The 18746-nt window shown below is 45.8% G+C and overlaps 1 protein-coding gene across 1 annotated transcript in view; it reads left to right on the top strand.

Annotated features, from left to right (window-relative positions):
- The window catches only part of cpne4b (copine IVb), a 308216-nt gene that overhangs the window by 271909 nt on the left and 17561 nt on the right, over positions 1–18746 (top strand). Inside the window, exons 11-14 of the mRNA XM_080215148.1 lie at positions 1298–1431; positions 3641–3695; positions 14974–15025; positions 16362–16495. Coding sequence (XP_080071274.1) covers positions 1298–1431; positions 3641–3695; positions 14974–15025; positions 16362–16495 — 375 coding nt within the window. The remainder of the gene's footprint in view (positions 1–1297; positions 1432–3640; positions 3696–14973; positions 15026–16361; positions 16496–18746) is intronic.

Raw genomic sequence — 18746 nt, 5'->3', positions numbered from 1 at the left:
ACTCTCTCTTATGAACCCTGTGGATTGTGACCCTCAGTCCCCAGGCAGCACTGACCGGAATGGGCTGGACAGCACACACGAGCTCTCTGTGGGACGGGGGTGTGGCACAGGTTGAGGCGAACCAGCCGAGCGAGAAAGGGAATACTCGATCAACAATCATCGTGTGACTATGCTGCATCAATCAAGACGTTCACCGTCAAACTGTGGAAATGATCAGAGTGGTTCACGAGGCCATTTCAGAGTCAACCAAATTTCTAAACTTATCTGTAGGCCAGACTCTTTAAGGACAGCAGATTTCCTCCCCTGTAGGGCTTTAGTGAACCAGATGGGTTTCGACACTAATCCTGTCGTCTCATGGTCATTATTAATGAGACTAACATTTTATTCCAGATTATTAATTAATTAAATTCACTCAGCTGCTGTAGTGGGATTTGAACTCATAACTCTAGAGTATTAGTGCAGGCCGCTGCAATACTAATCCAGTAAGATTATCAACATGCTACCATCCCCTCATTTCAATCGAGAATTCTGGCAGTAACCCAGTTTCCCAATTCACGATCCCCATCGAGAGTAGTATCTCCTCCAATGGATTATGTGGCATCTCAAGGAATAGTCACATCACTTGTGCATGAGCACGACCTTTTTATTCATTCGTGGGGCATGGGTATCATCGATTGGCCAGTATTTATTGCCTATCCCTAATTGTCCTTGTTCAGAGGGCAGTTGAGAGTCAACCACATTGCTGTGGCTCTGGAGTCACATGTAGGCCAGACCAGGTAAGGACGGCAGATTTCTTTCCCTAAAGGACATTAATGAACCAGATGGGTTTTTAACCACAATCGACAATGGTTTCGTGGTCATCAGTAGATTCTTAGTTCCAGATTTTTTTTATTGAATTCAAATTCCACCATCTGCAGTGGTGGGATTGGAACCTGGGTCCCCAGAACATTAGCTGAGTCTCTGGATTAATAGTTGAGCAACAATGCCACTAAACCATCGCCCCCAAGGGGCAATGTGTATGACTCCTCACATCAACAAGGACAACAGAACAGGCAATTGACCCAATTGGTCTAAGCTGGTGTTGGTGCTGTTCCTCCAGCCTGACCATTTTATTCCTCATTCCTTTTCCAGTTTCCCCTCCTGTGTATCTATAACCATTCCCTGTGGTCGCAAGCCCCTCATTTTCATCACCACTCCGGATTGAAAGGTCTCTCCTCAACTCCTCATTTGGGTTTATCAGTGTAGCATCTAAAAGGCTAGTTACGGCCGTGTGTGTCTGCCTGCATTTGTTCTCCAGGTCGCCATAGATTTCACAGCCTCCAACGGGGATCCGAGAAACAGCTGCTCCCTCCACTACATCCACCCGTACCAGCCTAATGAGTACCTGAAAGCACTGGTAGCTGTGGGCGAGATCTGCCAGGACTATGACAGGTAAGGTCAACCTTTGCACAGCCGGTCACCGCTCCTGGAAAAACAGCCGGAGACAGCTACTCTAATAACAGGTGGACGGATGTCAGAGCCTTGTATTCACTGACTAGCCAGGCCTAAGTGGCAATAAACTGACACTTGGCTTAAAATGTAAGGTTTCCTCATCTCCGCCAGAAATGTCGCAGTTACAGTTTGAAGAGATGCTCTTTCAGTGAGAAAGCATTTAGAGTCATAGAGGTTTACAGCATGGAAACTGGCCCTTCTGTCTATGCCACCCAGCTTTTACCACCAAGCTAGTCCCAATTGCCCGCATTTGGCCCATACCCCTCTATATCCTTGTAACTCTCTAAATGCTTTTTAGAAGACAAAATTGTACCTGACTCTACTACTACCTCTGGCAGCTTGTTCCAACCTTCTTGTGAAAAAATTGCTCCCTCTGGACTCTCTTGTATCTCTCCTCTCTTGCCATAAATCTATGCCCTCTAGTTTTAGACTCCCCTACCTTTGGTGGATCTTTATCCCAGTGTGGTGTTGTGGTCCAATGATGAGATGCTGAGCTTTCACAAGATTTATTCCAGACTGCCTATTAACAAACGACAATTTTGTTCAGTCACCTGCAACTGTGAACAGACATAGGGGCATAAATCTTACCTACAAAGAGAAGCACACTGTCAGCACATAACTGAGGTATTCACCTCTTTGCTACCAAATCCTTCACCGTAAATCTTCAAAAAGGGTAACTCCGTGTGGAATTCAAGCCTGATTTTTTATTTAGTGTCACAAGTAGGCTTACATTATTGTGACATTATTACATTATTGTATTAACAGAGGGTGGCACAGTGGTTAGCACTGCTGCTTCACAGCTCCAGCGACCGGTTCAACTCCTGGCTTGAGTTACTGTCTGTGTGCATGTTCTCCCCATGTCGGCGTGGGTTTCCTCCGGGTGCTCCGATTTCCCCCCATGGTCCAAAGATGTGCGGGTTAGGTTGTTTAGCCATGCTAAATTGCACCTTAGTGTCCCGGGATGTGTAGGTTAGAGGGATTAGCAGGGTAAATGTGTGGGGTTGTGGGGGAATAGGGCTTGGGGTGGGATTGTTGTTGGTGCAGATTCGATGGGCTGAATGGTCTCCTTCTGCACGGTAAAGATTCTATGATTAACACTGCAATGAAGTTACTGTGAAAATCCCCTAGTCACCATATTCTGGTGCCTGTTCGAGTCCTGGCTTTTAGATTGGTTAACCAGCACATCTTTATGTTTAATACAATTTTAAAATATTCGCTGCTTCCTTACTTATTCAGATAATCGTAAAATCCCTACAGTACAGAAGAGGCCATTCCACCCATCAAGTCTGCACTGACTCTCCAGACCTTTCTCCATCCTTTCCCCGTAACCATACACATTTATCACGGCTAATCCATCGAACTTACACATCCCAGGACACTTAAGGGCAACTTACCATGGCCAATCCACCTAACCTACACATCTTTGGCGTGTGGGAAGAAACCAGAGCACCTGGAGAAAACCCACACAGACATGGGGAGAATGTGCAAACTCTCTACAGATAATCATCCAAGGCTGGAATTGAACCCGGGTCCCTGGCACTGTGAGACAGCAGTGCTAACCACTGTGCTGCTGTGCTAACCACTATTCCTGAGGATAGTGTGTCTTCTGATACAAAATTTGGTGGGTGTACGGAGGAGAGGGATGAAGGAAGTTTAGAAATTTTGCTGAAAAAAAGACATCTTGTCGAAGCTTTTCATCTTGCACTCATCAGGACAATCACAAGAATAGCAAAGTCGGGGAAACAACACTGTTACACTGTGTAATACAAAGTCAATGTTTGCCTGACAAAGGGGTCAGATGCTATTTCGGAGAGATGGTACAGGCTTGATGGGCTGAATGGCCTCCTTCTGCACTGTAGGGATTCTGTCGTTCAGTCTGGAGCACTTTTGTGACGCTGAAATGTAGAGTGGTACACATGACTGATTAGCAACTGTTTTTAGTAACCGTTATACCCTGGGACACTAATGCTGTTTTAAAAAGAATTAGTGACGTGAAGGATAAATGTGCTGTTTCACGCAAAGTAATTTTGTGTTCATTTCTCCTCCCCACAAAATAAATAATTTCACGTGTGTGTTTAATTTTTAAAAGTCCTCATGGACAGTCTGGACTTTTATTTCATTGATTAATATTGTTCTTATTTCCTTTCAGTGACAAAATGTTCCCGGCTTTTGGATTTGGAGCCAGGATTCCACCTGATTTTAAAGTGAGCATTGTCGGGAATCGATGCTGCGTTTGTTCCCAGTTTATAAACCATCCTACTATCACTGTCTGTAAACTGCGCAAGTGATGACTGTGACAGGATAATGTGAAACAGATCTCTCTCCTCTTAACGTTTTTACATTGGATATCTACCCTGTTCCGTTGCAGGAAACCCGTCTAGTTAATGATTTTTTTTAAAGCTGTTTGTTTGATGTTTACAGGATCTACCAGTGATTCCTGCAAAATTGCTCAATTTCTGCAATTCATGTACTGCAGAACGTATGAAATAGGTGCAGGAGTAGGCCATTCGGCCCCTCGAGCTTGCCCTGTCGTTCAGTAAGATCATGGCTGACCTTGTTGTGGATTCAAGTTTCCTGACTCTTGTCCCCTTCCCCCACCATAACCCTTGATTCTCTTGTTGATCAGAAATCTGTCTAACTCAACCTTGAATATGTTCCATGTTCTGCCCTGTATCCTCTGAAGAGGGTTCCAAAGGCACCCTCCTGAGAGAAGGAAATCCTCCTCATCTTCACCTCAAGTGCAAGACCCTTTGTTTTCAGACTCTGGTTCGAAACTGCTCCATGAGATAAAGCATCCTCTCAGCACCATCCTATCAAGCCCTGTCAGAATATTGAGGGTGGAATTTTCCCATCCTGCCCGCCACGGGAATCGTAGCGGGCGGGACACGGACCATGCAAAGATCCGTTGATCTCAGGTGGGATTTTCCGGCCTTGGGCGAACATGGTCAGCCTATATGTTTCAATAAGATCGCCTGCCAGTCTTCTAAACTTCAATGGGTGTGGGCCCAAGCTACCCCAACACTTCCTCACCAGACAACCCCCTAACCCCAGGAATCAGCCCAGTGAACTCTCACTGAACTGTTTCTAACGCAGGTATGTCCTTCCCTAAGCACAGGGGTCAAATCGGGTACACTGTCCTCCAAGCATACCACACAAATACCAATACAAGATGTACCTCTCTGGAGGTGAGCTCTGAACGAGTTAAAATTGCGTCCATTGTATTCATGGCCAGACTTTTGCACTCATCCTCCCCCCCTGCCAGCTCTGGTGGGGTCCTGAGGTGGGGGCGAGGGGTGTGGTGGACCGGAGTGTGAAATGACATGAATGGGATTTCCCCTGGGTTCCCAGCCACCCTGACCTGGCTGTGATCTCAGGCTGAGGTGGGCAGGGCCTGGGAAGGGAAACCCATTTAAGGCCTTTAAGTGGCCACCAAATGGCCACTTGATATTTTTCTTGCCCACCCTCAATTTTTAGCAGATAAAGAGGCCAGGAAAAGAGAAAGTTTGAAATTGGGGCCAACTTACCAAGAAAAGGATTCATATCTAGTTTCAACCTTCACATCTGGTTTGGGATCCAATTACTGAGTAAACATCATCTTTATCTCTAATGTGCTTTTGAGATGATGTGGAGATGCCGGCGTTGGACTGGGATAAGCACAGTAAGAAGTCTCACATCACCAGGTTAAAGTCCAACAGGTTTATTTGGAATCACGAGCTTTTGGAGCGCTGCTCCTTCTCCTTTTGAGAAGAAAGACAGAAGAGAGCCCTGTTGCTAAACTCATGGGTCTGAACACACACCTGCCCACTCCAGTAGCCCCAGTGGCTTGGTAGTAGTCCGGTGGAGTGTGTGTTGGGGGGGAGGCACATGCACCTCCATCAGCAGGCCCCTGTTGACAAGGGATGCCCTCCCCTTAGGGCCCAGTGACCTCCGAACCTCCATGCCTCCTCCGCCTCATCCATTAAGACCCCTGACCACCCCGCAAAAATTCACTACCTTCCCCACCCTGGGAGCACTGTACTTATCTGCCCTCCAGGTCCTGGAACTTAGTTCCAGGCAGCTCCCTGCAGTGCCTCTTCCGGCCACTGCAGCGCTGTGCTCGGAGGGACTGGAGAGCTGTGGCCAATCTGATAGGCCGACAGTTCTCTCAAGTGGGACTTCCACCTCAGTGATGGCCACTTTATGTCAATCAACACTCATCCAAACTTAACCTCGCACTGGGGCTACTGGAGATGGCAGGGATGTATTCGGACCCATGAATTTAGCAACAAGGCTCTCTTATGTCTTCTCAAAAGCATGTTAGAGATAAAGATGATACTTGTTTGGTAATTGGATCCCAAACCAGATGTGAAGTTTGAAACTAGATATGAATCCTTTTCTTGGTTTATTTACAGGATGCATCATTTTGTCTGTCTTGCATTATGGCCAACCTAATTACCCAGCAGTCCCTTTTCATGTGCGCTTCATATCAACCAATACTCTTCACCTAGTTATCATTAACAATAAAATGATCATAGCATCAACATTATTTATCAGACATTCAGAACAGAATGGAATGAATTTTCACTCTCTCTGTACATGGATCAGCCCTGATTCCTGACTGGCTTCCACCAACTCAAATGGCAACCTAAATCAGACGGGGAGCAAAACAGTGGTGGTCAAAAGGGACAGCACAGTGGTTAGCACTGCTGCCTCACATAACCAGGGACCCGGGTTCAATTCCAGCCTCGGGTCATTGTGTGGAGTCTGCACATTCTTCCTGTTTCCTCCGGTGCTCCAGTTTTCTTCCACAGTCCAAAGATGTCAGGTTAGGTTGACTATGCAAAATTGACCCTTAGTGTTGGGGGATTAGCAGGGTAAATACACAAGGCTATGGGGATAGGGCGTGGGTGGGATTGTGGTCAGTGCAGACTCGATGGGCCAAATGTCCTCCTTCTGCACTGTAGGGATTCTATGATTCTAAGAATTTGACATTGTCTATTATTTTAATCTCTGTACACGAGTGTGCCAAACGCTTCCATTATCCACTCTTAAATTATTTCATGTATCTCACTCTTCAAAGCGCAGCGATTCTTCCAGTTGTGAGTTTTCCCAATTTACTGCCTGAAGTTTCTAGTTTTCTAACTAATTGTCTAATGTCTGACAATTATGTAACCAATCTAAATTCTCCTGTAGTGTATTGACTGTACTCTCTGATTCCACTACATCCACACTCCCAGGTCTCCCTTGAGATTGCAGACACAACAGGACACAGGACCTCCAACCTTTAGACTGTAGCAAAGAATAATGAGGGTTTCCATTTTAATTGACTAAGTATTACAGTATTAAGAGTACATGTTGGGAAGAGCAAGGCGAAAGATACATAGTGAAGAGTTTGTTTGGAGCTGTTAGATTTCAAAGTTAGCCTAACCATTAAAGTTTATTTATTAGTGTCACACGTAGGCTTACATTAACACAGCAATGAAGTTACTGCGAAAATCCTCTAGTTGCCACACTCCAGCGCCTGTTTGGGTACACCGAGGGAGAATTTAGCATGGCTAATCCACCTAACCAACATGTCTTTCAGACTGTGGGAGGAAACCAGATCATCCGGGGGAAACCCACACAGACACAGGAAGAACATGCAAACTCCGCACAGACAGTGTCTCGAGCCGGGAATTGAACCCGGGTCCCTGACGCTGTGAGGCAGTGGTGCTAACCACTGTGCCACCGTGCCTCCTATGATATTAGAGAGAGAGATTTGGTTACCCTGTTTATTTGGGTACAGAGTGGTCCTGATTGCTTGATCTCATTCGGATTATGGTGGGAAGCACGCACGCTTGGTGTACTGACCTCATATACACGATGTTAGCAGCTGGCCTAATGGGCCCCATACTGCTGCTTTCACCCTAACGCTGCCAACTACCTCTGTATTCGGTGGGAGAATCCAGCAGCATTGCGCAGGGACTGTGTGCTGCTGCAGCCAACTTGCCTTTCGGAAATCCGCATTTGGAATCCCAGCTGGTGCTAGGTGACCGAGTCTCTGGGTCATGAATACACAGCATGTGGAGTTGAAACCTTACTCGCCACTTTCATTATCTGCTCCACTACCCAAGCTCCCTATTGCTGTCCATCCAATGAATCTCATTATCCATTGCGGCCCCAGTCGATCCATCCACACTTTGCTGCATCTCACTTCCTGCTTCACTCCTTGCCTCCACGCATTTCGCACCACTTCCTTTCTCCTTCGGGCAAAGATATTCCTCGGAATGTTGATCCGGAAACTTGCATCCCTATGCCATTAGAATCAAAGAGGATGGCACGGGGGTTAGCAGAGCTGCCTCACAGCATCAGGGACCCAGGTTTGATTCTGGAATATGCACAATCTCCCCATGTCTGTCCCCTGTGTGATGGAGGGCGAATGGGTGGAGGGGCCTGAGGCATTTGCGGCCTAATTGGGGGTATTGTTTCGGGAGTGTCAGAGGTGTTTGGCTGCACTGAGAGCTGGCGGAAGAACGAACCTTCACCAGAGGCTAAAAAGCCCATTCCCAGAAATGTAACCGATATCTCAGATTGATTTTGGCTGGGTGTAATCTCTGTGCTCAGATTGCTGCTAAAAACCTTAAATTAGATTACTGCCTCTAATCAGGTACAAACAGCCATTATTTTCTACCGATAATCACCAGCACTGACAGTTTATTGGGCTCACAGAAAGGTTAGCACTGCTGCCTCAAAACGCCAGGAACCTGGGTTCGATTCCCAGCTTGGATCACTGTCTGTGTGGAGTCTGCACATTCTCCCCATATCAGCGAGGGTTTCCTCTGGGTGCTCCGGTTCCCCCCATAGTCTGTAAGATGTGCTGGGTCGGGTGCATTGGCCGTGCTAAATTCTCCCCCAGTGTACCCGAACAGGCGCCGGAATGTGGTGACTAGGTGATTTTCACAGTAACTTCATTGCAGTGTTAATGTCAGCCTACTTGTGACATAATAAATAAAAGAAACTTTCAAAACTAATTTAGTCTTGTCTAGAGAATGGCTGCTGCTGCTGCTTCAGGGATAATGCTCTGTACTATATGTCTTTGCAGCTTTTGTAAGTAAAGATTATGGTGATTTATCAGCTGGGCTACAGGCAATGTTTAAGGGGAATAAAATCAGAAGCCAGGTGCAATGCCAGACTGAGTTCTAACTCCTTCCTTTCCTATGAATCCTACTCCATGTCATGGAATCCTTACAGTGCCAAAGGAGGCCACTCAGCCTATGTAGTCTGCACTGACTCTCTGACAGAGCACCTTATCCACGTCCATTCCCCACCCTATCCCCATAACCCCATACATTTACCATGGCTAATCCCCCTAACCTACATACCTTGAGGCAATTTAGTGTGGCCAATCAACCTAACCCATGCATCTTTGGAGTGTGGGAGGAAACCGGAGCACCCGGAGGAAACCCATGCAGATATGGGGAGAATGTGCAAACTCCACACAGACAGTGACCCAAGGTCAGAATCGAACCCAGGTCCCTGGCGCTGTGAGGCAGCAATGCTAACCGCTGTGCCACCATGCTGCCCTGCAGAACAATCTCTACAATGGGCTAAAACCCACCTTCTCATGGGTAATTAGGGATGAGTAATGACTGCTGACTTTGCTAGGGATGCTCTCAGCCCATGTGGACTGCAGCGATTCAAGAAGGCAGATCACCACCACCTTCTCAAAAGCAATTAGGGATGGGCAATAAATGCTGGCCAGCCAGTGACGCCCATGTCCCATGAATGAGTAAAAAAAAAGAAAGAAAATCGTCAAATTCATATCTCCTTCCGTGACTTGGCAGGAGTCCTGTGAAGTAGCTTGGGACGTCTTGCTGAAGTAGCTCGATGAACGCAAATTGTTGGAAGCCCATTTGCAAGTCGGCCGTTGGGATTTTAAAAAAAACATCCTTCATGTGGGCATTTATGTGAGAGAGGGCTCACTCGCTTACTAAAATATGACAGACCTTCCTGCAACGCTGCAGGTGCTAGCAAGTTATTATCTGAAACTAAATTGGATTGAGGTCGAGGGGTTGGCTTTTAGTCGACTGAAGAAACAGAATGTGCAATTACTACAAAAATAAACTCCCTGTTCCGTGTGTGAGCCTCTTGATTTGAGGAATTGGCTCCCTTGTTTGAAATTCATGCAGGAAATTTGAAATTTGTGTCCGTATGGTTGAGATTCCCACTGGAGTGAGGAGCATTATAAATAAACTTCCGCAATCCAGGATGCCGTGGAGCCAATTACGGATGTTCCCAGTGCTGCAGAGCACTTAGCGGCAAAGATTCATGGCCCCCCCTCACCCCTCCCCAGGCAATACTCAGAGCCATCTGCCTGTGTGAACTGCCTTCTATATACCTCCTCAGAATGTAGAAAGGAACCGCTCCCTCTGCTGCCCTTCCCTGCCTGAATCTGTCGACCTCACAGCAGTGAGATGGGCTGTTCTAAGCACAATTCATTTCTCCAAGGTGACAATGTGTGCATTCCTGCTAAGGGACTGTGCCATTTCCCTGCGGGATTTAAGGGAATTTTAGCTTGTAAAGACTGCTTTGTAGGGTAGCAGGTGGCACAGTGGTTTGTACTGCCACCTCACAGCGCCAGGGACCCAGGGTCAATTCTGGCCCAGGGTAGCTGTTTCGTGGAGTTTGCATATTCTCCCCTGTCTGCGTGTGTTTCCTCTGGGTTCTCCGGTTTCTCCTCAGTCCAAAGATGTGTAGGTTAGGTGGTTTGGCCTTGCTAAATTGCCCCTTAGGTAGGTTAGGGACATTAGCCATGGTAAATGTGTGGGGTTACGGGGATAGGTGGGGAATGGACCAGGATGTGATGCTCTGTCAGAGAGTCAGTGCAGACCAGATGGGCTGAATGGCCTCGTTCCGCACTGTAAGGATTCCATTGACATGGAGTAAGATTCACAGTTAAGGAAGGAGTTAGATTTCTGTGTGGCATTGCATTTGGCTTCTGATTTTCTTCCCCAAATCTTGCCCGAGAGAAACTCCCCGTGGAAGTTGAGGCCAACAAAATCTTTCTTCGGGATAAGAGGGCAAAGGAGAAAGAATTCTTCCTCTTCCTTCACACTGTGTTAATTTAATATTAGATAAATCTAATATTAAATTAAATCTGGTTAAATCTTGAAGCCAGATAACAACCTAGTCTACTTTTTGTTGACTTTAGAAAGGCTCTTTCTAAATGTACCTGTGACAGCAATCGACAGCCCCCTGGATTCACTATTTGGGTCAGTCCTACTCCTCAAATGCCAAAAGCATTGCCTGGGAGATGTGCCGGCACGGATTAATATTGCATTTGCTGATGACACTGCAGAGCTGCAGGGGAGACTATGACTATCCGCAATCTTTCATCTCTTCATCGCACATTCCAGCCCATTTGTGGTTTCTTGGCTGCTGTTCTTCTCCCTAATGGGATGCTGACCTTTACTGTAAGGAGGAGGGAGAGAGTACAAGAGGAGGGAGGTCTAGGTACTTTTTCCAAGGCGAATGTCAGAAGTGGAATGCAGAATGATTTTAGATTCAAAACATTAACTCTGTTTCTCCCTCAGTCCATGTTGCCAGACCTACTGAGCTTTTCCAGCATTTTCTGCCTTGCTACAACTGGACAAGGCATTGGTGAGGACCTTCTGTTATAAGTCTTTGGAGGCAGAACTCCTTTCACCAAAATCCCTTTATTTACAATTTTAACAGCAGGACACAGAGTGCTATCCATCTACTTCCAGGGAGGGGGGGGTGTCAGAGGAACTGACACGTCCGGTTAAATACAAGGCAAAAATTCCCTGATTGGCCCATCAGTCGGATCCTTAATCAGGAAGTTCATACTCCAATACATCAACCTCAATGGCCTGATTGAAGTCATCACTCCATACCTGGAGAACTTGTCCAGTTGTGGTCTCCTTATTTAAGGAGCTGTACACTTACATTGGGAAGCAGCCCAGAGTAGGTTCACCAGGATGAAGGCATTGTCTTACGAGGAAAGCTGGGCAGGTTGGGCCAAAACACATTGAAATTTAAACCAATGAGAGATAATCTTATTGAAATATATAAGAGGGGTCTTGACAGGGTTGATGCTGAGAGAATGTTTCCTCTTGTGAAGGAATATAGAACTAGGAGCTACTAGTAAGGGGTCTCCTATTTAAGACAGAATCATAGAAACCCTCCTGTGCAGAAGGAGGCCATTCAGTCCATCGAGTCTGCACCAACAACAATCCCACCCCAGGCCCTATCCCACACCCCCACACACTTACCCTGCTAATCCTTGTAACCGATATATCCTGGGGTACTATAGGCAATTTAGCATGGCCAGTCAACCTAACCAGCACATCTTTGGAGTGTGGGAGGAAACCGGAGCACCTGGAGGAAACCCACGCAGACACAGGGAGAAAGTGCAGACTCTGCACAGACGGTAACCCAAGTTGGGAATCGAACCCAGGTCTCTGGAGCTGTAAGGCAGCAGTGCTAACCACTCTGCCACGGTGCCACCCAAACAACATGGGACAGAGATGAGGAAGAATTTTCTTTCGGAGAATCTTTGGCAGGCAGTGGAGACTGGGTCCCTGAATATATTCACAGCTGATCTCGAGAGATCTCCTATCCCCAAGAGAGTTAAGTATTATGGGGGACAGGAAAGTGGAGTGGAGGCTGCCATCAGACCAGCCGTGATCTTACTGAATAGCACAGCACGCTGGAAGGGCTAAGTGGCCTACTCTTGCTCCCATTTCTTTCATTCTGCAAACGCAGCTCCAAACAGCGTGAACTCATTTGGCTGAATAATCTGTTGCTGTGCTGTCTGCTTTATGTAAAAAAAAACTACTTTGGTTCTTCTTGCTGTCTGTAGATATTGACTCACTGTCAACACTTCCTTTCTTTTAAAGCAGATAACTATATTGAGTTATTTTTTGTACAAATCCCATCCTCTTTTTTTAAAATCTTTAAACCCTTTTTCCTTGTTTTTAGCTTATTTATAACCTCAGATTATTTATAAGCTGATTAACTGACTGTGGCTGTGGTCGAGTTGTAATTATAGGTAGAATAAATTCTCTTTCCACGCCCTCGATGTTCAATCATCCGTTCTATTCTTAAACATTATTTCCGAAAATCCGCCTTGCCAAATTCTTGTATCAATGCTTCTCTGTTTTTGGCGTCACCGTTAAGTAGCATATTTTAAATTTAACTTAGAAGTGCTGATTTTAACTCAGTTTGTGAATTGGGAGGCTGCTAAGGAGGTTGAAGTAGGAAATGAGTTATCCCCCATCACAGCTCCAGCACTCTGTAAAGCCTAGAGATTCTGGGCCGTATCTTCACGACCAAGGCCGGTAGTTCAAGTCAGGAAATTTCCCCACTTGATAAAGTGGCCCAAGTGTAAAGGTCCCATTTTCACTCTTGGGTGGTAGGTGCTGGATCTCGTCGACCTCGCCAATCCTGGAAGCAAGTCGTAGGCAACGACAGCTGAAGTGGACTGAGTTGGGCTGCTTCTCGAGGGCTTCATCTCAATTGTTTAAATTTATTTTATTGTTGTCACAAGTAGGCTTACATTAACGCTGCAATGAAGTTACTGTGAAAATCCCCTAGTTGCCACACTCTGGCGCCTGTTCAGGTACGCTGAGGAAGAATTTAACATGGCCTAACCAGCACGTCTTTGGACTGCGGGAGAAAGCCCACGCAGATGCAGGCAGAATGTGCAAACTCCACACACACAGTGACCCAAGCCAGGAATCGAACCCTCGTCCTTAGTGCTGTGAGGCAGCAGTGCTAACCACTGTAGCACTGTGCCAGCTCCAGTAACTATTTAAGTAGTTAATGTTTAAATAGCTATTAGGTCCACTAGCCTCCCCCCACCTTGACCACCACCCCCTCCCCAGCCCTTTATATCCCTATGCCAATGCGATGCCAATACATGGCCCTCATCCATCCCATGCCACCTACACAACCACTCACTCAGCATCTACCACAGGCAGACTTCAGGAACCATGTCAAGATAGAAAGAAATAAACTTCCAACAATCTAATGCAGCTCTCACTCATACACATTCGGGAAATCCATTCAATGCTTTTAAATCTCAACAAGTATTTTTCTACATAAAAACAGACTTCTATTTAGACCCCACACAAAAGACAGCTAATCCTTTTATAGCCTATTTAAATTGCCAATCAAAGGGTGAACTCAGAACCTCTGCTGAGGTAGCTAGCTTTTTGAAACTCAGCCAAGCATTCCTACTGACATTAGAACAGCCCTGATGAAATGTCAGCAAAGCATTGCGTCGGAGCTGTGAAACAGGTGGTCATTTTTTTCTAACCTACACCAGATGACCTGTCAATCAAAACAATACAGCAGACAGGCCAGGATTTTACGGCCCCTCCCACCCATTGGGATATTATGGTCACGTTGAAAGAAATGGCAATTTAAAGGGTCCACCACATCTTCCGGGGAGTGCAGTGGGGGCTGGGGGTGAGACATGCCTGTATAATATTAGTCTGTATAATATTAGTCATGGTGTTTCTTTAAAATTCTCACTTGCAGGCCTGCTTCTTTTTGTAATTTTAAGAAGTAGAGATTTTTTAAAAAGTTCATGTTGTAATGCTTAAACAGGCTTTATCTGCTCTTTCAGAGTGTTTACATACACTATTTTAATTCATGACTTCCGCAATGTTGGTTAAGGCACTTGGAACAGATAAATTGGGGTCTATTTGTACTCAGCACTGAGTCAGAGTTTCCTCCAAATCATGCCCACCCATCTCGCTCCCCTCTCTTACTCCCTGTTGACCAAAGCTGTATCTCTTGGAAGTGGACAACCCCACCCAGCCTGCTAGGGTGTATCCCAGTGATGCCGTCAGCGCACAGCACTGCTGCTGCAGTCAGTCTCCTGCTCCTGTAGGGCAGTTGGCTTGTCCGTCTGTAGATCCAGGGAAATGGAAATGGTGGGAATCGGGAACACCATGGCCAGGATTTTACGACCCTCCCACTTGGGCGAGGCTCGTGAAATCCCGTCCTGAGACCAATGGAGAATTCCGTTCTGCAAGCTTCGCCCACCCCGATTCTGGTGAAACCAACTCCGGTGCCAGTAAAATTCTGGAATGTATGTGGTTGTACCTACACCACACGGACTGCAATAGTTCAAGAAGGGGGTTCACCACCACCCTCTCACGAGTCCGGTTAGGGATGGGCAATAAATGTTGACAGAGCCAGTGGCACCCACATCCCATTGCAGAAAGAAAATATCAGGGACGTGAGAGAAACCTCCACCTCCGCATCTTCATCCTCCCTGATCCAGCACCTTTGACCCCTGAGCAGTGGCTATTGAAATCATTCCATCAGATTTCCAATACCTCACTGCTGTGAACGTCTCTACTTTGTGTCAAGAATTGAACAGCGCCTGTGAAAGTCCAATATGAAAAATTTTGCAAAACTTAAGTTTTGTCTATCAACTTTAATATTCTGGGGGGGGCTCTCCCCCCCCACCCTCTCCTCTTTGATTTCCAGGTCTCTCATGACTTTGCAATCAATTTTAATGAAGAAAATCCAGAATGTGCAGGTAAGATCCAACACAGAAATCCTTTGACAGACTTCTAAATATCCTTGGCATTTTTCAGAGCTCTCCAAAGCCAAATGCAATCTGCTCATGGATATACTCGTTGACCATGTTTGTGTTATTGGCGTTTCCATCTCCACACGTTCCAATGCTGGACTGTTTGATTTGATTTATTATTGTTACACGTATTAGTATACAGTGAAAAGTATTGTTTCTTGCACTATACAGACAAAAAGATACCATTTATTGAGCACATAGGGGAGAAGGAAAGGAGAATGCAGAATATTGTGTTATAGTCATAGCTAGAGAAAGATCAGCTTAATATGTGGTAGGTCCATTCAAAAGTCTGATCGCAGAAGGGAAGAAGCTATTCTTGAGTTGGTTGGTGCATAAGCTCAGACTTTTGTATCTTTATCCCAAAGAAGAAGATGGAAGAGAGAATGTCTGGGGTGTGGGGACCCTGATTATTGCTGGCTGGCTGGTTTTCGTGATGGACTGGGCTATGTTCATAAGCCTTTGTAGTTTTTTGTGGTCTTGGACAGAGCCAAATTGTGATACATCCGGAAAGAATGCTTTCTATAAAAATTGTTCTATTCTGCTCTATTTTCCTTCATTACTTTTAAACATCGACTTCACGTTATCAAGTTCATGATACACAATCCAACTCAGTTATGTCATATCGTGTGATTCAAGTTACAAAAACTTACTCCTACTGAGTTCATGTTTCTCTTTAGGAAACCTGGTATGAAGCTTCACACTTCCGTGAGATTTGACAAAACACCAGTGCTAATTCTACCTTTGACCACTACAGTTCATCCATACCAATATGAAATTATAATACATAAAAAGACACAGAATGCAGACTCTAGAAACATGGAGCCAAGAATGTAGGGCGGGATTCCCCGGCCATGCTGGTCTAAAAGCTGGAAATTCCCACCCAACTGTCAATGGTGTTTCATATTCTTTGCAACTGGCCTGCTAAAATTCCAGTGGCGGGCGGGATGGGAGAATTCCGGCCATAGGTTCTCTCTCAATGATTCCGTTACCATGATTATATGGTCCAACCAACTTCATTCCTTAATTACTATGAACAGCATCACTCAAACCCTTGAGACACAGCTGACTGACGTTCCCATTCCTTCAGCTTCTTACCAAAGCATTCCTGAACTGAAGGCCCATCCACAAACTGCCCAAGACATTGAGACATGAGGGTTCCGTGAACCCATATTCCCACATCCAACACTTTATGATTAGGGATTGAAACTGTTGCAGGTAAGTACTGAAGAATACTGAAGCAATTGTTTTTGCATTCATTCTCCTCCCTGTACTTTTCCACAAGGTATACAAGGAGTTGTTGAAGCCTATCAGAAGTGCCTACCAAAAATCCAACTTTATGGACCAACAAACATTGCTCCAATTATCCAGAAAGTGGCAAGTTCAGCTTCAGAGGAAATGCACACCAAGGAGGCGACGGTGAGTGATTAGCATGGACAATACATAGTTCACAACAGAAAAAGGACTGTCTCTCCATTTCCCAAAACACAGGGGGCAATTTCCCCTTCTTTGCCCCGCAGGTCAAAAGTAGCAGTGGAAAATCCTGCCCTGATCCTCTGGAGCAGATTTGCGAAATATAAAAGATCACAATTTTTTTTTAACAACTGCTGCCCATTAGGTTAAAGAGGATCCTCTCTATGACATAATTTAGTTTATTTATTAGTGTCGTAAGTAGGCTTACATTGACACTGCAATGAAGTTACTGTGAAAATCCTCGAGTCGCCAAACTCTAGCGCCTGTTCGGGTACACCGTGGGAGGATGTAGCACGGCCAATGCATCTAACCAGCACATCTTTTGGACGGCGGGAGGAAACCAGAGCACCCAGAGAAAAACCTTTTCAGACATGGGGAGAATGTGCAAACTCCCGCATAGACAGTGATCCAAGCCAGGAATCAAACCCAGGTCCCTGGCACTGTGAAGTAGCAGTGCTAATCACTGTGCTTCCGTGTCACCCAGTAAATATTCTCTGTGAGCTAGTTTACCGATTTCTGCTATTTTGAATAGGTCAATGGCTTTTTTAAAATAATGAACCGAGATGTAACTGCAATACCCCCCTACTCCCCATCCCCCACTCCCCAAACCCCCGCCACCCCCTCTTCCCCAGCCACTCCCCATCTCCCCACCACCCCTACTCCCCTGCTGCCACTCCCCCTACTCCTCACCTCCCCACTCCCCACGCCCCGCTCCCCACCCCGCCACATCCCTGCCCCCCATTCCCCGCCACCCCCTACTCTCCTGCCCACCACCCCCTCTACTCCCCACTCCCACCACCCCCACCTTATCACCACCCCCTCCCCACCCTGCATTCAGAGAAAGAAAGGTCTCTATACAAACATAATTATTTGGTTGGGCAATTGGTTGATAACATTCTCCAGAGAATAGCATATACCTCCTTTACCTTTTGATTTGATCTCTTATTGTCACATGTATTAACATACGGTGAAAAGTGTTGTTTCTGGCACGCTATACAGACAAAACATACTGTCTATAGAGAAGGAAAGGAGAGAGTGCAGAATGTGATGTTACAGTCATAGCTAGGGTGTAGAGAAAGATCAACTTAATGCAAGGTAGGTCCATTCAAAAGTCTGACGGCAGCAGGGAAGAAGCTGTTCTTGAGTCGGTTGGTATGTGACCTCAGACTTTTGTATCTTTTTCCCCAACAGAATAAAGTGGAAGAGAGAATGTCCAGGGCATGTGAGGTCTTTGATTATGCTGGCTGCTTTGCTGAGGCAGTGGGAAGTGTAGACAGAGTCAATGGATGGGAGGCTGGTTTACACACCTTTACATTCTCAATCATCTCTCCCTGGCCCCGTTCAATTTCTTTCCATCTGACCTGTTAATCATCTGTCTGCTAAATAAGATGTCTTGAAGAAGTCCTTTTCTTACTCATGGTACAAAGCTCACCCAGTCAACAAGCAAACCCAGCCCCCATTACTTTATCAACCTCAGCAAATCAGATCTAATGTGTTTGGTGGATTCTTCCTGTAAACTGCATGTTCTGACGTAATCATCATTCTGATAAAGTCAAAACTGAATGGATAGGGAGGGAGATCCAAGGAGAAATGAAACAGATTGATTTCATGATATATAAAGTGGTTTGGCTGTCAGGAACACAGGAAGAGGGGGGCAGACTATTCAATCCTCGAATCTGTCCAATGACCTAACTCCATGTACCCCATATCCCTTACTATCTTTGGCTAACATAAGTCTATCAATACAGATTTCAAATTCATGATTGATTGCACATCTATAGAAAAGAGTTCCAAACTTTCCCCCCTTGTTGTGTGACGAGATGTTCCCATATTTAACTACTGACTCTAAGTTTTAGACTTTTGCCCCCAGTTCTAAACTCCCCATGCAACAGAAATAGTTTCTCTCCATTGACCCTATCTGTTCCTTTTAGTCGTAGAATCCTCACAGTGCAGAAAAGGCCATTCAGCCCATTGAGTTAGCACTGACCCTCTGACAGAGCATCTTATCCATCCTCTCTTCCCCACCCTGTACCAGTAACACCACACGTTTACAATGGCTAATCCATCTAACCGTGGGACGCTAAGGGGCAATTTTACCATGGCCAATCCACCTAACCTGTACACCTTGGGACACTAAGAGGCAAGTTGGCATGGCCAATCCACCTAATCTGCACATCTTGGGACATATGGGGCAATT

Source organism: Carcharhinus amblyrhynchos, chromosome 2 (genome assembly GCF_965287045.1).
Source record: "Carcharhinus amblyrhynchos chromosome 2, sCarAmb.v2.hapA, whole genome shotgun sequence".
NCBI classification, from domain to species: Eukaryota; Metazoa; Chordata; class Chondrichthyes; order Carcharhiniformes; family Carcharhinidae; genus Carcharhinus; species Carcharhinus amblyrhynchos.
Note: the sequence above shows the minus strand (reverse complement) of the source record. Positions and strands in the feature narration are given on the sequence as shown.